This window comes from Mchenga conophoros, linkage group LG4 (genome assembly GCF_057382185.1).
Source record: "Mchenga conophoros isolate Kocher_MC1m ecotype Shallow Benthic linkage group LG4, M_conophoros_male_GT1.1, whole genome shotgun sequence".
NCBI lineage: Eukaryota > Metazoa > Chordata > Actinopteri > Cichliformes > Cichlidae > Mchenga > Mchenga conophoros.
Genome location: NC_140529.1, coordinates 21,830,222 through 21,847,671, shown reverse-complemented (window position 1 = coordinate 21,847,671; position 17,450 = coordinate 21,830,222). Strand labels below are relative to the sequence as shown.

At 40.8% G+C, this 17,450-nt stretch overlaps 1 protein-coding gene across 2 annotated transcripts in view; it reads right to left on the bottom strand.

Annotated features, from left to right (window-relative positions):
- Positions 1-463: 463 nt before the first annotated feature.
- LOC146576003 (Na(+)/H(+) exchange regulatory cofactor NHE-RF2) overlaps positions 464-17,450 on the bottom strand; it is a 38,975-nt gene continuing 21,988 nt past the window's right edge. The window contains exons 3-6 of one of the 2 annotated variants that reach the window (XM_085270965.1): positions 12,160-12,381; positions 6,009-6,162; positions 4,405-4,529; positions 464-4,304 (exon numbers count right to left, since the gene is read on the bottom strand). In XM_085270965.1, the coding sequence (XP_085127091.1) occupies positions 4,140-4,304; positions 4,405-4,529; positions 6,009-6,162; positions 12,160-12,381 (666 nt within the window). In that variant the 3' untranslated portion in view covers positions 464-4,139. The remainder of the gene's footprint in view (positions 4,305-4,404; positions 4,530-6,008; positions 6,163-12,159; positions 12,382-17,450) is intronic. The other variant, XM_085270966.1, reaches the window with a different exon arrangement.

Sequence of the window (17,450 nt, the reverse complement as noted above, 5' to 3'; positions counted from 1 at the left end):
TAATACAAAAAGTAGCTTATCATGAACCTGTGCTTTGCTTACGTGGCGAAATAGTCATAGAAGAAGACTTTGTGGGGAATGAGTGAAGAAAGAGCGAAAACAATTACAGCCAAAGGTCGTTCTCTTCAAGGCAGACGATAGCGGTGCACACAAAAGCCTCAAATTCGCCATGCACGCTCACATGTGCACGCAAGCGCACTTTTGACCTCGGTTTCACCTTTGTCAGCCCAAAGAGCTCAAAGCAGCTGGGTGGAGGAGAATTCTGACAACACGCTGAAACTGAAACTGTATGCCCACATAATCCTGGGCCACAGAGGGTCGAGTGGGTTCAGGGGGAAAGAGAGGAATGAGGAGCAAATGAGAGATACTGTGACTATAAAAAAAAACACCAATAGAGAGAAGAAATGTTTCAGTGATACAACGTAGGTCAAAACAAAGCTCAAATCCATCTTAGAGAGAGTGATGGAAACACCATTGTCACACTTTATTGAAAAAAAAATGCAACCTGCCACATATACCGTATTCTTTTACTGTACAAACATGAGCCGCAATAACAAGAGACTGCTTTGCTGATTGTCAGAACATACAGAGCGAGCCCTACAGCGCACACAGACAGACACTGAAGATGAATCATGACACTGTGTGGAAAGACTGTGGTCGTGAATGAGAACAGAAATCCACTTGCTGTCATACATTATATCAATATTGGTTGGATTATGGCATGTATAACTCCTCTCCACACACATTGTGCACCCAACGTGTGTGAGCATGTGTATGACAGCTGTCCCTGTATGTGTAATAATCCTCGGTAAGCTCCATGGCTCCCACAGTCTCTTCCACTAGATCCTCCAGAGCATCTCTGACCTCAATGTGTGCTTCTCTGACACTCCCTACAACCTACAATACACCACACAAACTGCTCAAGCTGTAGGTGAGAGATACCATGACTCCAACTACTGTCTTCTTGCAGTGGTCAAGCAGGGCTGTCACTTACAGAATACATACATACAGATATTTAGCTTCATATGCAATCTCTACGAGTGTACTTGCATGGATCCTCTTATATTGAAAAGCTGAACATTAAATAGTTCAATGTTATGGTAAATACGCATACTTTTAGTTTTTGTATTGTGAGAGGATAGATGCCATTCTGTTGTTTGTAAGTAAAATAGAAAGCTATAGGGAGTAGCTGGCTAACTTAGCTTAGCACAAATACATTAACAGCTAGCCTAGTGATGTGCAGTTAAAGAGATAAAAACAAAAGCGTTTTGGCTCTCATCTTTTGTCCAGTTTGTCTCAAAAGCTCATTAAAAAGAAAACATATCATTAAAATAGACCACACAAGTTAATTAGTGGGCTTTCTAGGTGAATTTGTTCCTTCCGGACACAGTTGCTTTATATCTGGCCGGAAGCAGGAAAATGTACAGAGTTGCGCAACAGACTTGAGCCACCCTTCATTTTTTCACATTTTGTTTTCATAGACCCAATTTTCTTGTAATTTTTCTCTCTTCTTTTGAAATTGGCTGCTTTTTCAATCATTTTCAGTCCAGTCTTTGTACCTTCTTTTTTTTGTTAAGCACTTAAAACTGACCTATGACTCATTCAAGCTTAAAAAAGGCATCTAACTCAAGGGATAAACCAATCTTGTATGTAGACATGACAGACAACTTAGCAAAGAACCAGTTTAAAATGATATCTTTAGACACTTTGTTACTTTCAACCTATCGAGAAAAAAAAGAAAAGAAGAAAGAAATGACAAGAAAGCTATCCAGTCGTTAAGTGATGACGTGATGAATCCTACTTCCGGGCCTAAAGTAGTCTGCGTTTAATATGGCTTTTGTGTTGTTAACATGTTTAATGTTTTGTATTTTCTTCTATTTAATCTCAAAAAGCTCCTAAAACAGTCAGTGATCACTGTTGGGATCCCTCGGCTTTTATTACCGCTAATTATTTATCTAAGCTCAGTTTTTAAAACCTTACGATGTAACTACAGCCCAGCCCATGCAGCAGTATATGAATGACTAACTTTGTATTGTGGATGGATTATCTCAGTTGTTCTCCTGGCTGAAGTTTGGTCCGTTTACAGCATCCTGCCATGTGATTACATTTGTTCCTGACCACCGAGAACACTCACGTTAACTTTTATCGAGTGGACAAACGTTAGTGTGTGCTCACATAGCTGTGTCGCTAGCGGTCACGTAGCACATCATTATATACCAGCTAGCCAAACTTCAGTAACCCTACAAACGTCACTGCTGTTTAGTTTTCTGTCTTCATTTATGTTGGAAGTGATAACAGAGCTGTACGTTTTAATTTGTTTCCAAAGTCCCGCAGTCAGGACATGCTATATTGTATTTAGATGGAAGCTAGCGAGCTAACTTCCTGCTAATTTCTACTCCGTTAAATTTCATAAATTCCGTTTTCATGGATGCTTGGATGATAAACTCAATGTTACACCTGGTAGAGCAGAACGCTGATCATTTTATTACAGATGAAAGACTTTAGACAGTTTTTCAACTCTCAGTGATGCCATAGTGATCATTTGACTTTGGGACCTGCAGCGAAGTTTGAGCCCAGTGACGTCAGACTTAAAGACCGGATTAAAAGAATTCAGGCTATGTTGAAAAATAAAGGTGGTCATACAAAATACTGACTTACAATCTCATCAGAATTTTTGCCTTACATACTGTATTTACAAGTATATTTGCATGTTTTGTTAAATCACTGCATACATTTCCTATTTTCCTAGCAAAATGTAGAAAAAAATGAAAGGTGGCTCAGGGGTTTCTCCCAGCACTGTCACAAAATATTGACCTTCCTTGAGCACAAATCAACTTGATAAACTTCACATTTACAAGACAATACTATAGTTAATACTGACTGATTATTAGCACGTGGCCAGCAATTACATTTCCCTTCCAAAGCTACTTATAAAATGATGCTGAGCTTCATACCTTCATATTTAACAACTTACCTTTGAATCAAAGTCCAACAAAACATAACTAGCTCATAAAGTGTAGGCCACTTCACATTAAATCTGAATAATGCTGTCTAATACAAATACATCTTCAAATTATCTAAAGTTTATTTTCTCCACTTCATCTGAATTATTTAATGTTTCTGGGACATTTTAAGATGATGAATGAAGTCTGGATAAACATCTATTCCGTTTAGTGTCAAAAGGGGGTATCTATTCATGGTGTAAGTTCGCCCCCTGCTGTACACATCGAGCCTTCAATAACAACAACAAAACTCATCCCTCACACTATTTCCCCTGAGAAACTCCCTCACTTTTCATGCCTATTATTTCCTTCAATAACACAATTAATAATAGTGGTGCCTCCCTTTGTTATGCAAGTGTGCACTGGAGCACTTTGTAAATAGAGGTTAGTGGTGATACACTTATTACGACTAATGGTTAAATAACAAGTAGGGGATTCGTAAATCAAAGTAATCGACTCAAAGTAAAGGTACGAATACACGTAGGATACACTATGCTCAACTATCATTTTCTTTATCAGTGGTTACAATCAAACATGGGATCAATGGGCTGAAGGTGGAGGGTCTCAACTCTTTCACAGTGATCTTCTGTCAAACTTTGGGCTTCTTATGACTTCTGTGGGACAAAATCCCCACATTATCCACAATCATTCATGTCACAGTGTCCTCAAAAATCTCTCAAACGCAGTCCACGATAATGGGATACTGTTTAATCATAGTCGCTTATACTTTTTAAATATAAAAATAGCTGTCAAAAAGAGTCTCTAGGAGTAGGGAGAATGGGATAATCAAGTAAAGACAAAGGCAAATTTGTGAATATTTGACTGCACTTTCCCCAAGGACAGCAGTACATGTAAGGACAAAGTTCCCTTCTGAGCATATTTTTTGCAGTCACAAAGTCATATAGCACTTCCTTTATGCTGGACTTGAACGAAAAGGAACTATTAAGTCACTTAAGAAGTAAAATCCTTCGAACAGTTCTGTCACATTAAATCCCAGGATGAAAATATCTTCTGTTTGAAGGGTTATTTTGGTTCTTTGTCTAAGAAGAAGAGAATCTGTATATCAAGAGGATAAGTCTCCCATTCAGGGATCTGCATAAATCTCTGTCCTTTGTCGTGTCCTTAGAGCAGAATGTCTCAGAAATTGCTGAAGAGCTCATGCTTCTTCGTCCAGTCCATCTGCGGGGCCTTCCTCTTTTCTTTACCACGGACCTTCCTCTTTTCTTCTGCCGCCGTAGCACTGAGACTCAGGCCCATCTCGGCAAAGGGGTCAGACAGCTGGCCACCTTCATCATCTGCCAGCTAGAAATGATGAGACAGACAGATGCAAACAAAGGATTAGGGTAGAGGCTTTTATGTGGAGGTACAAAGCCCAAACATGTCACTGTGCACGAATGCTCACATCCACCTGCGTGCTGTTGCCCTGGCTGCTGAGGTCAGAATGCGTGGACCGGATGGACTGAGTGGTAGAGCTGCCATTGATCTGAGGACTGGGGGAGCCATTGGATATGGATGGACCGTCATAGTCTGCGAAAACATTCACATATGAAGGAAGTGTTTTCCAAGCCCACGGCTTATTTGACATAGTGCTTGTCTTTACTTTTGTCATTATTTGATAATAATTGTTCAAAAAAAAAATAACTTTACATAGGAAGATACCCCAAATTATTTGTTTGTGTATGCTAGACTTTTTAGTCAGTGCTAAGCAGATGACCTGAACAAATTAAAGCCAAATTAGTCTGGCTGTAAAAAGCAGCGCTCCACTGCCACCACTCTTTTAAAGGTGTATAATGATCTTTTTATGGCGTCTTATGGATTTTACTTCAGTGCAGTTTTTAATACCATTAACTGTAACATTTTACTTTATAGGCTTAAGGTTTTAGCTGGTATCGCTGGCTCTGCGTTAGATTGGGTTTCCTCTTACTTATCTGATAGGTCTTTCTCTGTTAGGGTTGGCAAGTGCACCTCTAACATTGCCTCCCTAAACTGTGGGACTCCACAAGGTTTAGTCATGGGGTAATTAGTATTTTTCTTTCTAAATCCTAAATACTTTAGCTGGCATCCTTCAATCTTTTATTGATTTTTCTTATCAAATGTTTTTACATCGATGACATTCAGCTTTATATCCCTTTAAAACCTCACCAGCTGGACAGGTGAGGTTCCCCTAGTCCACTGTTTAACACAGATTAGTCATTAGCTCTCTACCAATTGCTTTGTTTTAAATATCACCAAGACCAAGACCAAGATCATAAAATATGCCAGGCTCAACAATTCTTCCCTGGGCTTTAACTTGGATGAAAAATCTTTATCTTTATTGCCTTTTTCATTTAAAGAACATTTCTAAATTGCAACATATGGTCTCCTCAGGTGAACGGGAGAAAAATATTCATCCATCTGTGCCATTGTGTTTAGATTACTGTAATGCCATGTTTACATTCTTGGACAAATCATCTCTTTCACCTCTCCAAGCGATATAAAATACTGTGGCCATCCTGTTAAAAGGTTCTAGTAAGCTCACATTACTCCCATTTTATCCTCTTTACATTGGCTCCCAAGAGATTTTAAAATTCTTATATTTACAAACAGAGCACTAAATGGCCAGGCTCCAGATTATTTATGTCATCTACCTACAAATTGCACTGCTGCTTGATGTCTTCATTCACAGGCTCTGAATTTGTTAGTTTTCCCTGTACATGACTAAATAGATGAGAGGGGATGACAAAGCCTTTCAGCCTGTGGCACCAAAACCGTGGAACAATCTATTACTACAAGTTGACTCCGTGGAGTCTTTTAATAAGTAGTTAAAGCTTTTTTGTTTAAACAGGCTATCTTTGTGACTGTCTTCTAACAAAGAAGAAAGCTCTATCTAGTTTATAAAAACTATAAACATCTTTTTTGAAAAAATGTTCACCAAAATAATGCAATAAAATATCTGCCATGTGCTTCCTCAACAGGGCTTCTTGGAAATTCAAGCCCATCAAATAGCCCGATGTAGCACAATCCCACCTTTTACATGGCTGACTGTGGGGATCAATCCCCTCCTCTTGAAGTGCTCGTCTGTTTCTGGATCCACCACCAACAGCCAGGTTTCATCTCCCCCTTTCTTGATGAAGGCCACCACCTCTGCATGCCGCATGCCCTCGATGTTAACGCCATTAACCTGGAAAACACACACACACACACAAAAGAAAGGTTGCTTTTGTTTAAAAGAATCATGCTTTTACATGTTATTCTTTTTAACTTTTCCATCCAGGCTTATGACAGCTTTAAACTGAATTTCTTAATAGTTAGCTATACAGTGAATAGTACTCTCTATTTTGGACTGAACACCTGCTAACCTTCTGACCCTTGAGTAAGTTACTATTCATGCTATTATGAAGACCTGTTTTGTAAACAGCTAATGCTCAGTCACAGTCCCAGCTACACGAGTAACTGTAACTATAACCAGCAACATGAAGTTATCTACACTCCCATGAAGTGTCTTTTGGGCAATCTGGGCAAATGGGATGGGAACACGGACAGCCCTCATTACAGTGTTGAGATCCTTATTCAACTTTGTCATCACTGTCCCATAAAAAAAAATACACACAGACATGGCATGTATAGTTTGATGATTCAAGACTCCCTCAAAACATGACTTTCCTTGATTCGACCCAGGGTCATTTTGGGTCACTTTAGGAATAGTCATAAAATTTTAGCCTAAAGGAATGACATTTAGGGTATTTTGACTTCTGCTGAAATGTCAGTTTTTAAGGGACAGTACAGTATAGAAGTCTGTGCTACCTCATTCAAACAGCAGGGGGAGCCATGCAGCCACAAACTAATTGCACAGAGTTTATTTTTCAGGGGGCCTGAAAAATGCAACAATTCTACTACCTCTTGAATTTCTGCAACAGCGATTAAGCAAAGCTTTTTTCTTTACATCTGTACGTACATGTGGCCATGGATGCAGCGTGACGTAACAGTGTGGAAAGCACACATCCACATCTACTCTTGTGTGACGTCGCCCTTGCTTTCTACACTTCACTTGCATAACACAACAGTCTGTTGTTGCCTCATCTTATCTAGATGCTGTGTTTTGAAAACTTTGAGTAGACCGTGGCTTCTCAAAAGGCAGCAGTCGCGGCATGCCGAGTTAGTGTCGGTACACAATCAATTATTGATGGCTCTCCTTGGCTCTGGCTATAGTGCAAGTTTCAGGTGTCAGTGTACTGAAGGGAAATTTGTGTAAAATTTCACTGCTTATGATAGAGGAGGATGGAAAATTTGAGCTTTAAAAAATAAAACTGTAGACAAAAAGGTACAATATGACAGACCAGGAAACAGAAAATGAAGGGAAGGGCAAAGAGAGTAGATGGAAATGAAATGTAGAGAGAGCAGGATCAACAGATGGAAAAATGTGAACCTCTCTACATCAAAAAATCACAAATGCAGGACTTATGTCAGCCAGAGGGACAGACAGACAGTTTGAATCCGAGAGAACAAACATCTTTGTATTTGGCCAAACAACAGGTGTTGTGTCATGTTTCACAGACTTCATTAACAGTCCATCCCACACAAGACAATACACTCTGTTCTTTGCCCACTGAGCTCATTAATACAGGCTGTAGAAACGTGCAGAAGCTTATTTCTCATGGGACAAACCCTTGTGGGACCTCTTGATACTCTGACTGTGCGTTTCTGAGGTCCTGCCACCTGCAGTTCACGTTTTTCATGCTATTTGCACATGTGGGTCTAACCTTGGACTGATCGAAACAAACAATTTTAAATGCATCCACACATCTGAGAATATGACGCATGTGATACTGTGAGTGACTTTTAACACTTCTGTCCACGCAGAGTCCCAGGAGGGGATGCCGGACAAACAAACAAAGCATGAAATGTGATTTAGATGAATGTTTGCAAGTATTTTGCCTCAGATTAAGTCATGCTTGTAACAGATGTTAATGTAATTTACATAGAACAACAATTTTTAAAGTTTACCAGCTAAACAATCATTTCAATTGTTCCGTTCAACTCAGTTTTGTTTATATAGCTGCAAACCATAGAAAAACACTTGCCTCAAGGTGTTTTACATCTACAATATTAGAACGAAAAGAAAACCTCCACAATCAGACGACCTCCTTTGAAGAAGCACTTGGTGACAGTGGAAAGAAAAAACTCCCTTTGAACAGGAAGAAACCTCCAGCAGTTCCAGACTCAGAGAGGGAGGATAAGGGGAAAGAGAAGAAACATACGAAGAGTGAAGTCTAAGCCTTAGTGGAACATAACTGAAACTAAGTTTGATCTAAAAGGAAGTTTTTAAGCCTTACTGGTCTGCCTTCTGAAACCAAACTGGGAGCTGCTTCTACAGGAAAGGGCCTGAAAGCTGAAGGATCTGACTAGGAGCAAAGTGCAAAGTGCTCTGTTAGGATAGTAGTGTAAGCGTTCCTTACAGCAACTTGAATCACATTTAAAATACCTTTACTTTTATTTTCAACATAGAAAACTCCAATGCCTTCATCAGGGAATTTAACAGGTTCCATGGACACAAGTTTGTAGTGATGTTACACCAATAGAAATCTTCTACCAGGAATTAGAGCGTAAGATTCCACCAGTGATCTTCACATCAAACTTGCACATGGTGTGGGAGTCAAGAAGGCACACATAGCTGCGTTTCCATTTTAAATGAGTAACTATAGGCAAACTAGGAGGTCCATGAGGCTGCACCGATCTATATGCAGCAAAAAACTGAGTGAGGCAGTTGGCACAGAGACTGATGAGGCGTTCACTGGTGTCAGGGCTTCTGCCAGACATGGGCAGAAAGCTGAGCTCTCATCATAGTCTTAACACGCGTCCTGTGTAATGGGGCGTAGTGAGAGAAAAAGACGCCGGGAGATGGAGAAAGAGAGATCTGTCATGGTCTCTAACAAGCTGCTGACAGATAACACAAGCGCATCTTGACGCATGGTCAGAGACGGCTGTAATTATCAGGGTGCTCTCCCACACTAACTCACACAGCAGCCAACTAACTTCACAAAGACTCAGATTTGCTGATCCACAAACAACTCATACACTGAATTTGACAGGAAATTAAAAATAACTTTTTCTCTGCTCTAAATAAGCACACAATACTGGGCGTGTTATTTCTATGCCAATTAACCCTGCTCTTTACTCTGCATATGCATACGTATTCATAATTTCACTCAAGCGCTTTAAATTAGTAAGGTTGAGTACCATTCAACTTCATCTGTATATGAATGTTCATGTCTGTGAGTGTCCCTCGGTTTCTGTCTCCATGGAGAAGGGAGGTGGAGGACAGTCAGTGCCTTCGTTGACCTGCTACAGGATGTTCCCACACTCTCTCTCCAGCCATCTAATTTTCCAGTGAAGCATCAGCGCACTTTATTTTCTAATGATAAGCACGTTGCCAGCACAAACTCGCCTCTTGCTAACTTTGGTGAACAGCAACTCTGCTCTGCTCGTTTAGGTTTGCATAAAGACTGGAGAAAAAGGGCAAAACTCACTTTAAGCATTCCGGAATATCCATGCATTTCCTTAAACTCCAACTAAGGTTGTGGAAGGGCTCGATTGAGAGAGACATGGGTTGTCAGTCTGTGGTAAGGTTAACGCAGAATAGCAGACCCCCCCATTCACGCTGACGCCTACACCCAATTTAGAATCACTAATGAACCCAACATGGATGTCTTTGGGTTGTGGGAGGAAGTCAGAGCATTTGGAGGAAACCCACGCAGGCACTGGAAGAACATACAAACTCCATAAACAAAGGTCCCAGCTGACCAAGAACTTTCTTACTATGAGGCGACAGTGCTAAAAAACTGCACCACCGAATCTGCTCTAATGGCATATTGTGATTTTTATGCTTAGGATTGCCAGTACATTCAAATTAAATATGTGTCATAACTGCTAACTGGCTGATGGGGCTCTCTTCATCTAACTCTTCTACCCATCGTAATACACCACCTTATTTACTTAGGAGGAAGTATATCTGCGAGCTATCAACTGAAACCAGGAGCTACAAAAGCATCAGTATGTTTCGCTAGATTTTAGCTTCGTTTAACTTTTCTATCAGAGCCTGTTGGAGTCCTGTTTGATGTAATGTGCTGCACTCTAGTCTCAACCCTGATATAGAGCCGGAGAGGTCAAAGGTCATGAGAATCGAGGGTGAATGCTGTGTGAGTGTGTACACTCCGATGAAGAACGACTTATAATGATGATGATGTTTCAGTAGCGTGGATTTTGGTTAATCTAGGGGAAAGTTCACCAAACATCCGTGAACTTTCTAACCAGTTTCCTCACTCCGGTGGAAATCTGAAATAATTATGTTGTTTTTCTTTTTTGCACATGCATCTTCATTTTCTGCTGCATTCTTTCTTTGCTATCCACCTCACTCAGTCTCTTTCTACATGTTATTGAGGGAGCACGTATACGCTCCGTATTGTTTCGTGTCTCAGCTCAAAGTGATTTATAGCAGATCCTCCTCTCCCCTGAGACCACCCTGCTCTGCCTCACCAGTTTGACACAGTAAAGCTCGAGTTCAGGCTGCAGGTCCTGTTATCCTTAGAAACACAAACGTGTAACGCCCGCCGTTTTAATTACAGCCAGGGTCACATCTGTATTTGATCACATGTGTGAGACTGCTCTCAAATCCTGAAGCCTTTGTTTAAAAATAACAACTAATGAAAAATCTCCATTTTATACCATTTAAAATGGTTTATTGCTGAATTTTGAATGTTTCCAATAAGGTGGCGAATGTCTTGTGTACAAATACTCTAAATCAAATGGATTTTTTCAAATGCAAACATAATGTAAAGTCACCCATCAGCTTCTAGTGATGAGGGAACAGCTACGAAGAAAGTCATGCGAAGTGTTTTGGTATGATTTTCTTACGAAAGAGGCCTTTTGGGGTTCTTATAATCTTCCGTGACGGGAATGCAGTATGCATCACCAGTAATCAACTCATCAGTGCGCGTCTACGTGCTTTAAAATATCCTCACTTGTTTTTCTGGTCTGCTGTGCCCACGCCAAAAAACCTCTCACACAATAATTACTTAATATGTTGTTCTGGAAATTTTGCACCTTAGATTGCTTAAGGACACTTCTTTGACCTGCTAAACTTTACTAACTTCACTCATTCAGCATGCAAGTCTATCAATGTCCTAAAAGTATCTGTTTGGGGACTGTGCACAACCTTCAACTTAGGCTATATCCAGTTAACCAATTTCAAAATCTCACATGGTCAGGGATGTTGTCATCATACTGTTCATGTCTGAATAACTTAATTTTACATCACAAACACATACACCTGTAAAAACTGGACTTTCCTACCTTTAAAGAGGAAAAATTTACTGGACAATGTGATTTTTCTGGATTGCACTGAATTGTATATAATATTCAGTGCCGTGTGTAGTGCGTTCCCAAGTCACAAATTACTGTAATCACATTACACTTTTCAGTAACACGTTGTTGTAGTAAATTAAGTAATTACATTACAATAATACTTATGTGTTTTTCTTGTGTTACTTGGTTCTTCAGTCATCTACATGTTGGGCTTGGAGGAGGTAAATGGTGGAGAGGTCTACAGCTTTTGAGGAATGAAGATTAACTTTATTTTTATTGCACGAAAGGACAAGATGTTGAAATGCAAAGTGAGTCCAGGACAGACAAACTGGATGATGCTACTAACACAGATAGAACCCAGAGTGATGTTAAAGCTGAACGTATGGCAACTCCAAACCAGCAAACCAGGCCCTGAACTTCAACGGGCGTCAGTCGGAGCTGCAGCCTCCATTTCTACCTGTACATCTACAGTAGAATCACCATGACGATCGCTTTGAAGTCTAAAGGGAGGGGCGGCAAAACCACCAACACAAAGAAAAGATTTGCTTTGTGTTTCTGGTTTTTATGGTCATGCATTCAAAACTGAAAGAAAGACTGTGTGTGCATCTTGTTTAGAATAGTTACTTGCGTGGTCTGTGGAACTGGTAACTACTAACTATACAACATTGCATTTCAGGTCATTTATAGAGTAATGTAACAGATTACTTCATATAGTGAGTAATTAAGTAACATTACTGCATTGCTTTCAAGAACAGTTACAAGTAATATGTTGCACTTTACATTTCTGAGTAATATTACAGATACAAAGACTCCACACCTCTATGAGTCTGTCTTGAGGCTGGAGCCCGGCACGGTCTGCAGGTGACCCGGGGTCCAGGGAGCGGATGTACTGTCCGGGCCGCGACCGATCACTGTGAAGGTTGAAGCCGTAGCCCATCTCTGACCGCACCAGGTGGCAGAGACGTGGAGCGAGCTCGGATGGGTTGACCTGGGGCCTCGACTGGGACTCGGGCTGGGTTTGAGCTTCAGCCTGGGCCTCCTGCAAGTGAATGGGAAAAAGATGTTTGTTCGCCTGCTTTGCATAACACACAATACAATTAATCTACACTGTCAGTTAAGGGAAACCCTCAACAGAGACTAGAAAAAGAACTGGTGACTTGACACTTGACACATCACTCATTTTAAAAGGCCATGCTTTGACAAGTTGTGTTGCCTGAGGACATGGCTATTGCAGTAGTGCTGGTACAATCAAATAGTGTGCATGAATATTTGTAACTGTACGCCATTCTTTGTGGCCCTTCTATTACAGATGTGTTAGCAACAACTGTAGGAACTTAATACTGTACTCAACCAGCACAATTCACTTGACATAGTCAGCCACACACACACATTTTAAGCTAATGACTCACAGCCATATTCCTAACAGCCAAACCACATCCATAGCTACAGTTAGAGTCATAATCACAGCTACAGTCACGGAGGCAGCAGTTGGTAATAAGCTGGCAAACTAGTTTGTTAACTTTCAAACTTCAATGACACAGCTAAAGGATCAGACAGTGGTTACAACCAGCAACGGTCTGCTGTATCGTAACGCAGCTTTCTTCATGCAGGAAATACAACATCAGCTATGGCTTTCTTTCTGTGAAGCAACTATCGAACCAATTTGAGGTGATTCGAGCTTTGTTACATGGAGTGTTATCCTGCTGGAAGCAGCCGTCAAAAGATGTGTACACTGTGGTCATAAATGGATGGACACGGTCAGCTATAATGCTCATATAGGCTGTGGTGTTTAACAAATGGACAGTTGGTACTAAGGGGTCCCAAAGTGGGCCAAGAAAATATCCACAACGCTATTACACCACCATCACCAGCGTGAGAATAAATCCATGTTTTCATGTTATTCAGGCCAAACTGGCCCTACTGTCAGAGTGTCACAAAGGAAATTGAAACTTATCAGACCAGGTAACATTTTTTCAATCCTCTATTGTCCAGTTTTGGTGAGTCTGTGTGAACTTTCCTGTTCTTAGCTTCTGGTGTGGACTTCTGCTGCTGTACTTAGTTTTACAGAATGACCTGCTATTCATTCAAAGATGCTCTTCTGCAAAGCGTGGCTTGTTTCTGTTGCCTTGAAGCAGTCTGGCCATAATCCTCTGACCTCTGACATCAACACGGCATTTTTTCCCAGGGCTCCCTGATGCAACCATTGTCTGTAAATGGTCTGTTTTGTGTGGTAAAATCCCAGTTATCAGCAAGTTACTTACTGCAAATTACCTTTCTTCCCCATTCTTAACTTTAGCAGGCCACTGAATTGCTGCCATGTGATTGGCTAATTATTATGCATTTGTGTTAACACACAGTTGAACAGGTGTACCTGAAAAAATGGCTGGTGAGTGTATATACCATAGGAATAGAAATAAAAGTGAAAAAATATAAATTGCCAACAGCTATCAGTTCATGATGTCAGAAAACAATAAAAAGTGTGAACAATAAAACATGTGAGCATCAGAGAGAGAGATGAGATCAAGCGCAGCTGATGTTTGGTCTGCAGAGAAGTTACATCACAGCAGTGGTATTTATGTAGGGATATATGTACAGTGGTTCATATGTAAATGTAAAAAAAGATGTAATCCATCAAAGTAACACGCTCCTTTCTGCAGACCATGTGATGATTTTCAGAAGCCGGTAACTAAACACGCTCCACCAACTTCCCTCTCCACTGTGTGAATATTTTATACATAAAAAGTGATGCTTAAATTCAGTGGTAATTTAATCATACTCACCGCGTTACGTTTTGAATAGTTCCGGCTGATTTTTTTGTTGGATAACAATAACCTCCTTTTCATGTACCACCATTCACTCATTTAATAGGATGTCTGATTTTATTATAAGATTTCAATCTGGACTGAAAATGTCCATTTGCAGCATATCTCTGACTAATAGCCTGGGTGAAGACATTTATAGAACCTGTATAATTGTGCCTTGAGTTCTACAGTGTGATCATGCTGATTTACCCTCCTACACACCCAGGAGAGAAATGTGCTGCGAGAGGGATGGCCAGCTCCATAACCCCTGCTGATATTAGCGTTGAGATAACAGACAGGCTGAGCTGGAGTCCACATAATGTACACACGCTGTGTTCACATGATGTAGCTCCAGCCACATTACGCAACTTGAGAAGCCTTTTGCTTTCGCTGCATATGCAAAAACTAAGATCACGGTCCAGCTTGCGCCGGCTATAAATACATATGGAGCATGTGGGCAGGGTGAGAGAGAAAAGAGACAAAGGTAGTATGGTGTGTTAACAGGAGATGATGGTTGATGACAGCTTCTTCTTTTCTTTTTTTTCCCTATTTTCTAACTCGTCACTCATTTCCATTCAACTTCCTGGACATTAACGCAAACGGCTCCCGAGAACATGAATCTCCACAGCAGTTCTCACCAAGAAAGACCTCAAAAATAACAAAGATGGCAACATATAATTTCAGTTCAGGCGCAGAATTCTTTAGGGCAGCAGTGATCTGGGCAGCTTGCCATTAGATGGAGGGAGAGAGAGAAGAGAAGGGAGTAAGAACTGACAAACAATGGAATAATTCACAGTCCTCTGTTTCCTGGCTGGAGAGGAAGTGCCTGGGTTGGGCAGCTGGGGCGGACTGTCCAAGGGAGAGAAAAAATATTTGCAATATCGAATGCATTACTATCCTGGGATGTAGGCAAAGGGAATTAACAAGAAAATGACAGAACGGAGGAGAGGAGGAAGGCTGAGAGAGAAGTGAATGAGTGAGCGTGCATGTGTGGGAGGGATAGAAAATTAGATGCAGTGAGAGGGCTGGGAAATAAAGTTCAAGAAAAAAGAGAGACAGGCAACTTAAGAATATGCAGAGCTAACACATAAACACAGAGTGCTAAGAGAAATCATGATGACAGAAGTTTCCAGTAAGACACGATGGCGAGGTCTGCAGTGGAACTCCTCTAACATAAACACTGAGAGGAGCACAGCTGGGAGTTATTAGGTCGGGGGAGACGTAAGCGCCTGCCAATCTAACCTCCAACCGCCTCCCAGTGCCTGTCTGCACCCCACTAATCACCCCCTGGGGTCTGTGCCATCTCTTGAACTCCGTGTCCTCAGCATAGTGTGCATTCAGGACACTTTATTTTGGCGCTGTGGGTTTCTTCTGCATAAAACTAAGAGCACAGGTTAGCTGCACGCCTCACTCACGTGTATGTGTGTGTACTCCGCTCCACATCGAGGAAGATTAATTTGGGCAAGAGGAAATTGTAAAGGACGGAGGCGCTGATTTGAAAGATTCGAAGGGTGACAGCCAAAAGGCTCGGAGGGCTTTAAGTTACCACACAACCTTGCCAAAATCGCAGGCAAACAAATGAAATGTAGCCACTGTGTTTGTTTGAACTGTGGGTGCTGAAAACTTGATGGTTTTTGGAGAAAATATTTTGATGAGAGAGAGAAAAATGAGATGTAATTTTCTTATTTTTGTCAGCAAACTAGCTTGTCATCAGGAAAGTTATCAGCATTGGACATTTTGTTTTTCAAAACAGAGGAGGAGAAGCGATAGGAAATGCTGGAAAAAAGCAGAGAGACCATGTAACTACAAGTTCATGGAAAATGACCAGGCTGCTTTTCTATAAGGAATATGGAATATTCCACTCTTACTGCTGTACATTAAACATGACATGCAAACGCATACTGACCCGAGCATCCTGACTGTGACTTCCTGAGACGATTTGCTGTCAAAGGGACGAGTGCCCTCCAAAGGATTGCATTAGTTTCCAGCCACAATGACATTTTGCTGGTCTCAGTAGATGCATGTGTGGGTGAATACCCAAGTCATTTCTTTAACTCTGTAATTGGGATTATTTTGATTGCACTAAAAGTTTGAGGGCTGAACTCTCTTTTGTTTAATGTATGAGATGACATGCCAGAGCTGGTTCACTTTATTTTCTTATGCATATTTTTTCCATTAGCAGCTTTTGCCCAGTTAGTTCCATATTTTGTACAATAGATTTATTTACTGGTGAACAGATTCATTAGCCATCGGTAGCTCAGTTTGTCCTTCGAGACAAATTGTGTCACTTGGGAGCCGTCTTAGTAGCTCAAAATGGATAGTGACATATAAACTGCATATACAAAAACACTTGTCAAGTCTAATTAAAAACACTTTAACCTAAAATCTGGTCATTTTATTGCAGGTTATACTTAATGCATGTGCAAGTTATGTAACATACGATGGTTGTCCATGACTTGGCAGGGCTGAGTTTGATTCATGGCTCTCCCATGACTTCCAGCCCATGTTTCCTCAGGCTAGAAAACTGCCACTTTGTGTCTTTGAGACGCCTGCAGTTTAACTATTTGGTGTGTGTCTTCTGGCTTCCTTGACAGACATAGTTGTGTATCATTTGCATAGCAATAAAAATGTATGCATTGCCTGATACTGATGATACTGCCTGGGGGAAGCATAATAATGTAGAGTGAACTGGTCCTAGCACAGAACCTTGTGGAACTCCATAATTAACCTGTGTGTGTAAGGACTCCTCATTTACATGAACAAATTAGAGCTCGTTAGATAGACATGATTCAAACCATTGCAGTGCAGTTGCTTTAATTCTTATGACATGAATCTCTGTAATAAACTATTGCGGTCGACAGTACTGAACACAGCACTGAGGTCTAGCAGGACAAGTGCAGAGACGAGTCCAACGTCAGAGCACTAAATCAGTGGAAGGTCTGAGAAATCAGAGAGAAACGCTGAGTAACTGTAACTTCCTGGATTCTTGCTGCCTGCCTGGCCTCAGCTCCTTGCAGTTAATTGTAATTTTTACATAAGGAGGATTTGTTTTTTTAAAACCTTGGGTTAGATTGAGGCCCCTATGTTAGCAGTCTTCACAAATAAAGCTCTATTTCTCTACCTGAAAGTAGATATTTTTTTTCTCCCCAGAAAATGACTGAAGTCAAGACAAAATTAGCCAAAAAAAGGCAGCACTAAGCTGTGTTCTGGGGTCTTCTCACCATTTCATATGTATATGTGGAAAGCTGTAGATGGTGAGAACAGCTGCAAGACCCAACACAGAACAGAGGATGCATCAGTGATAACA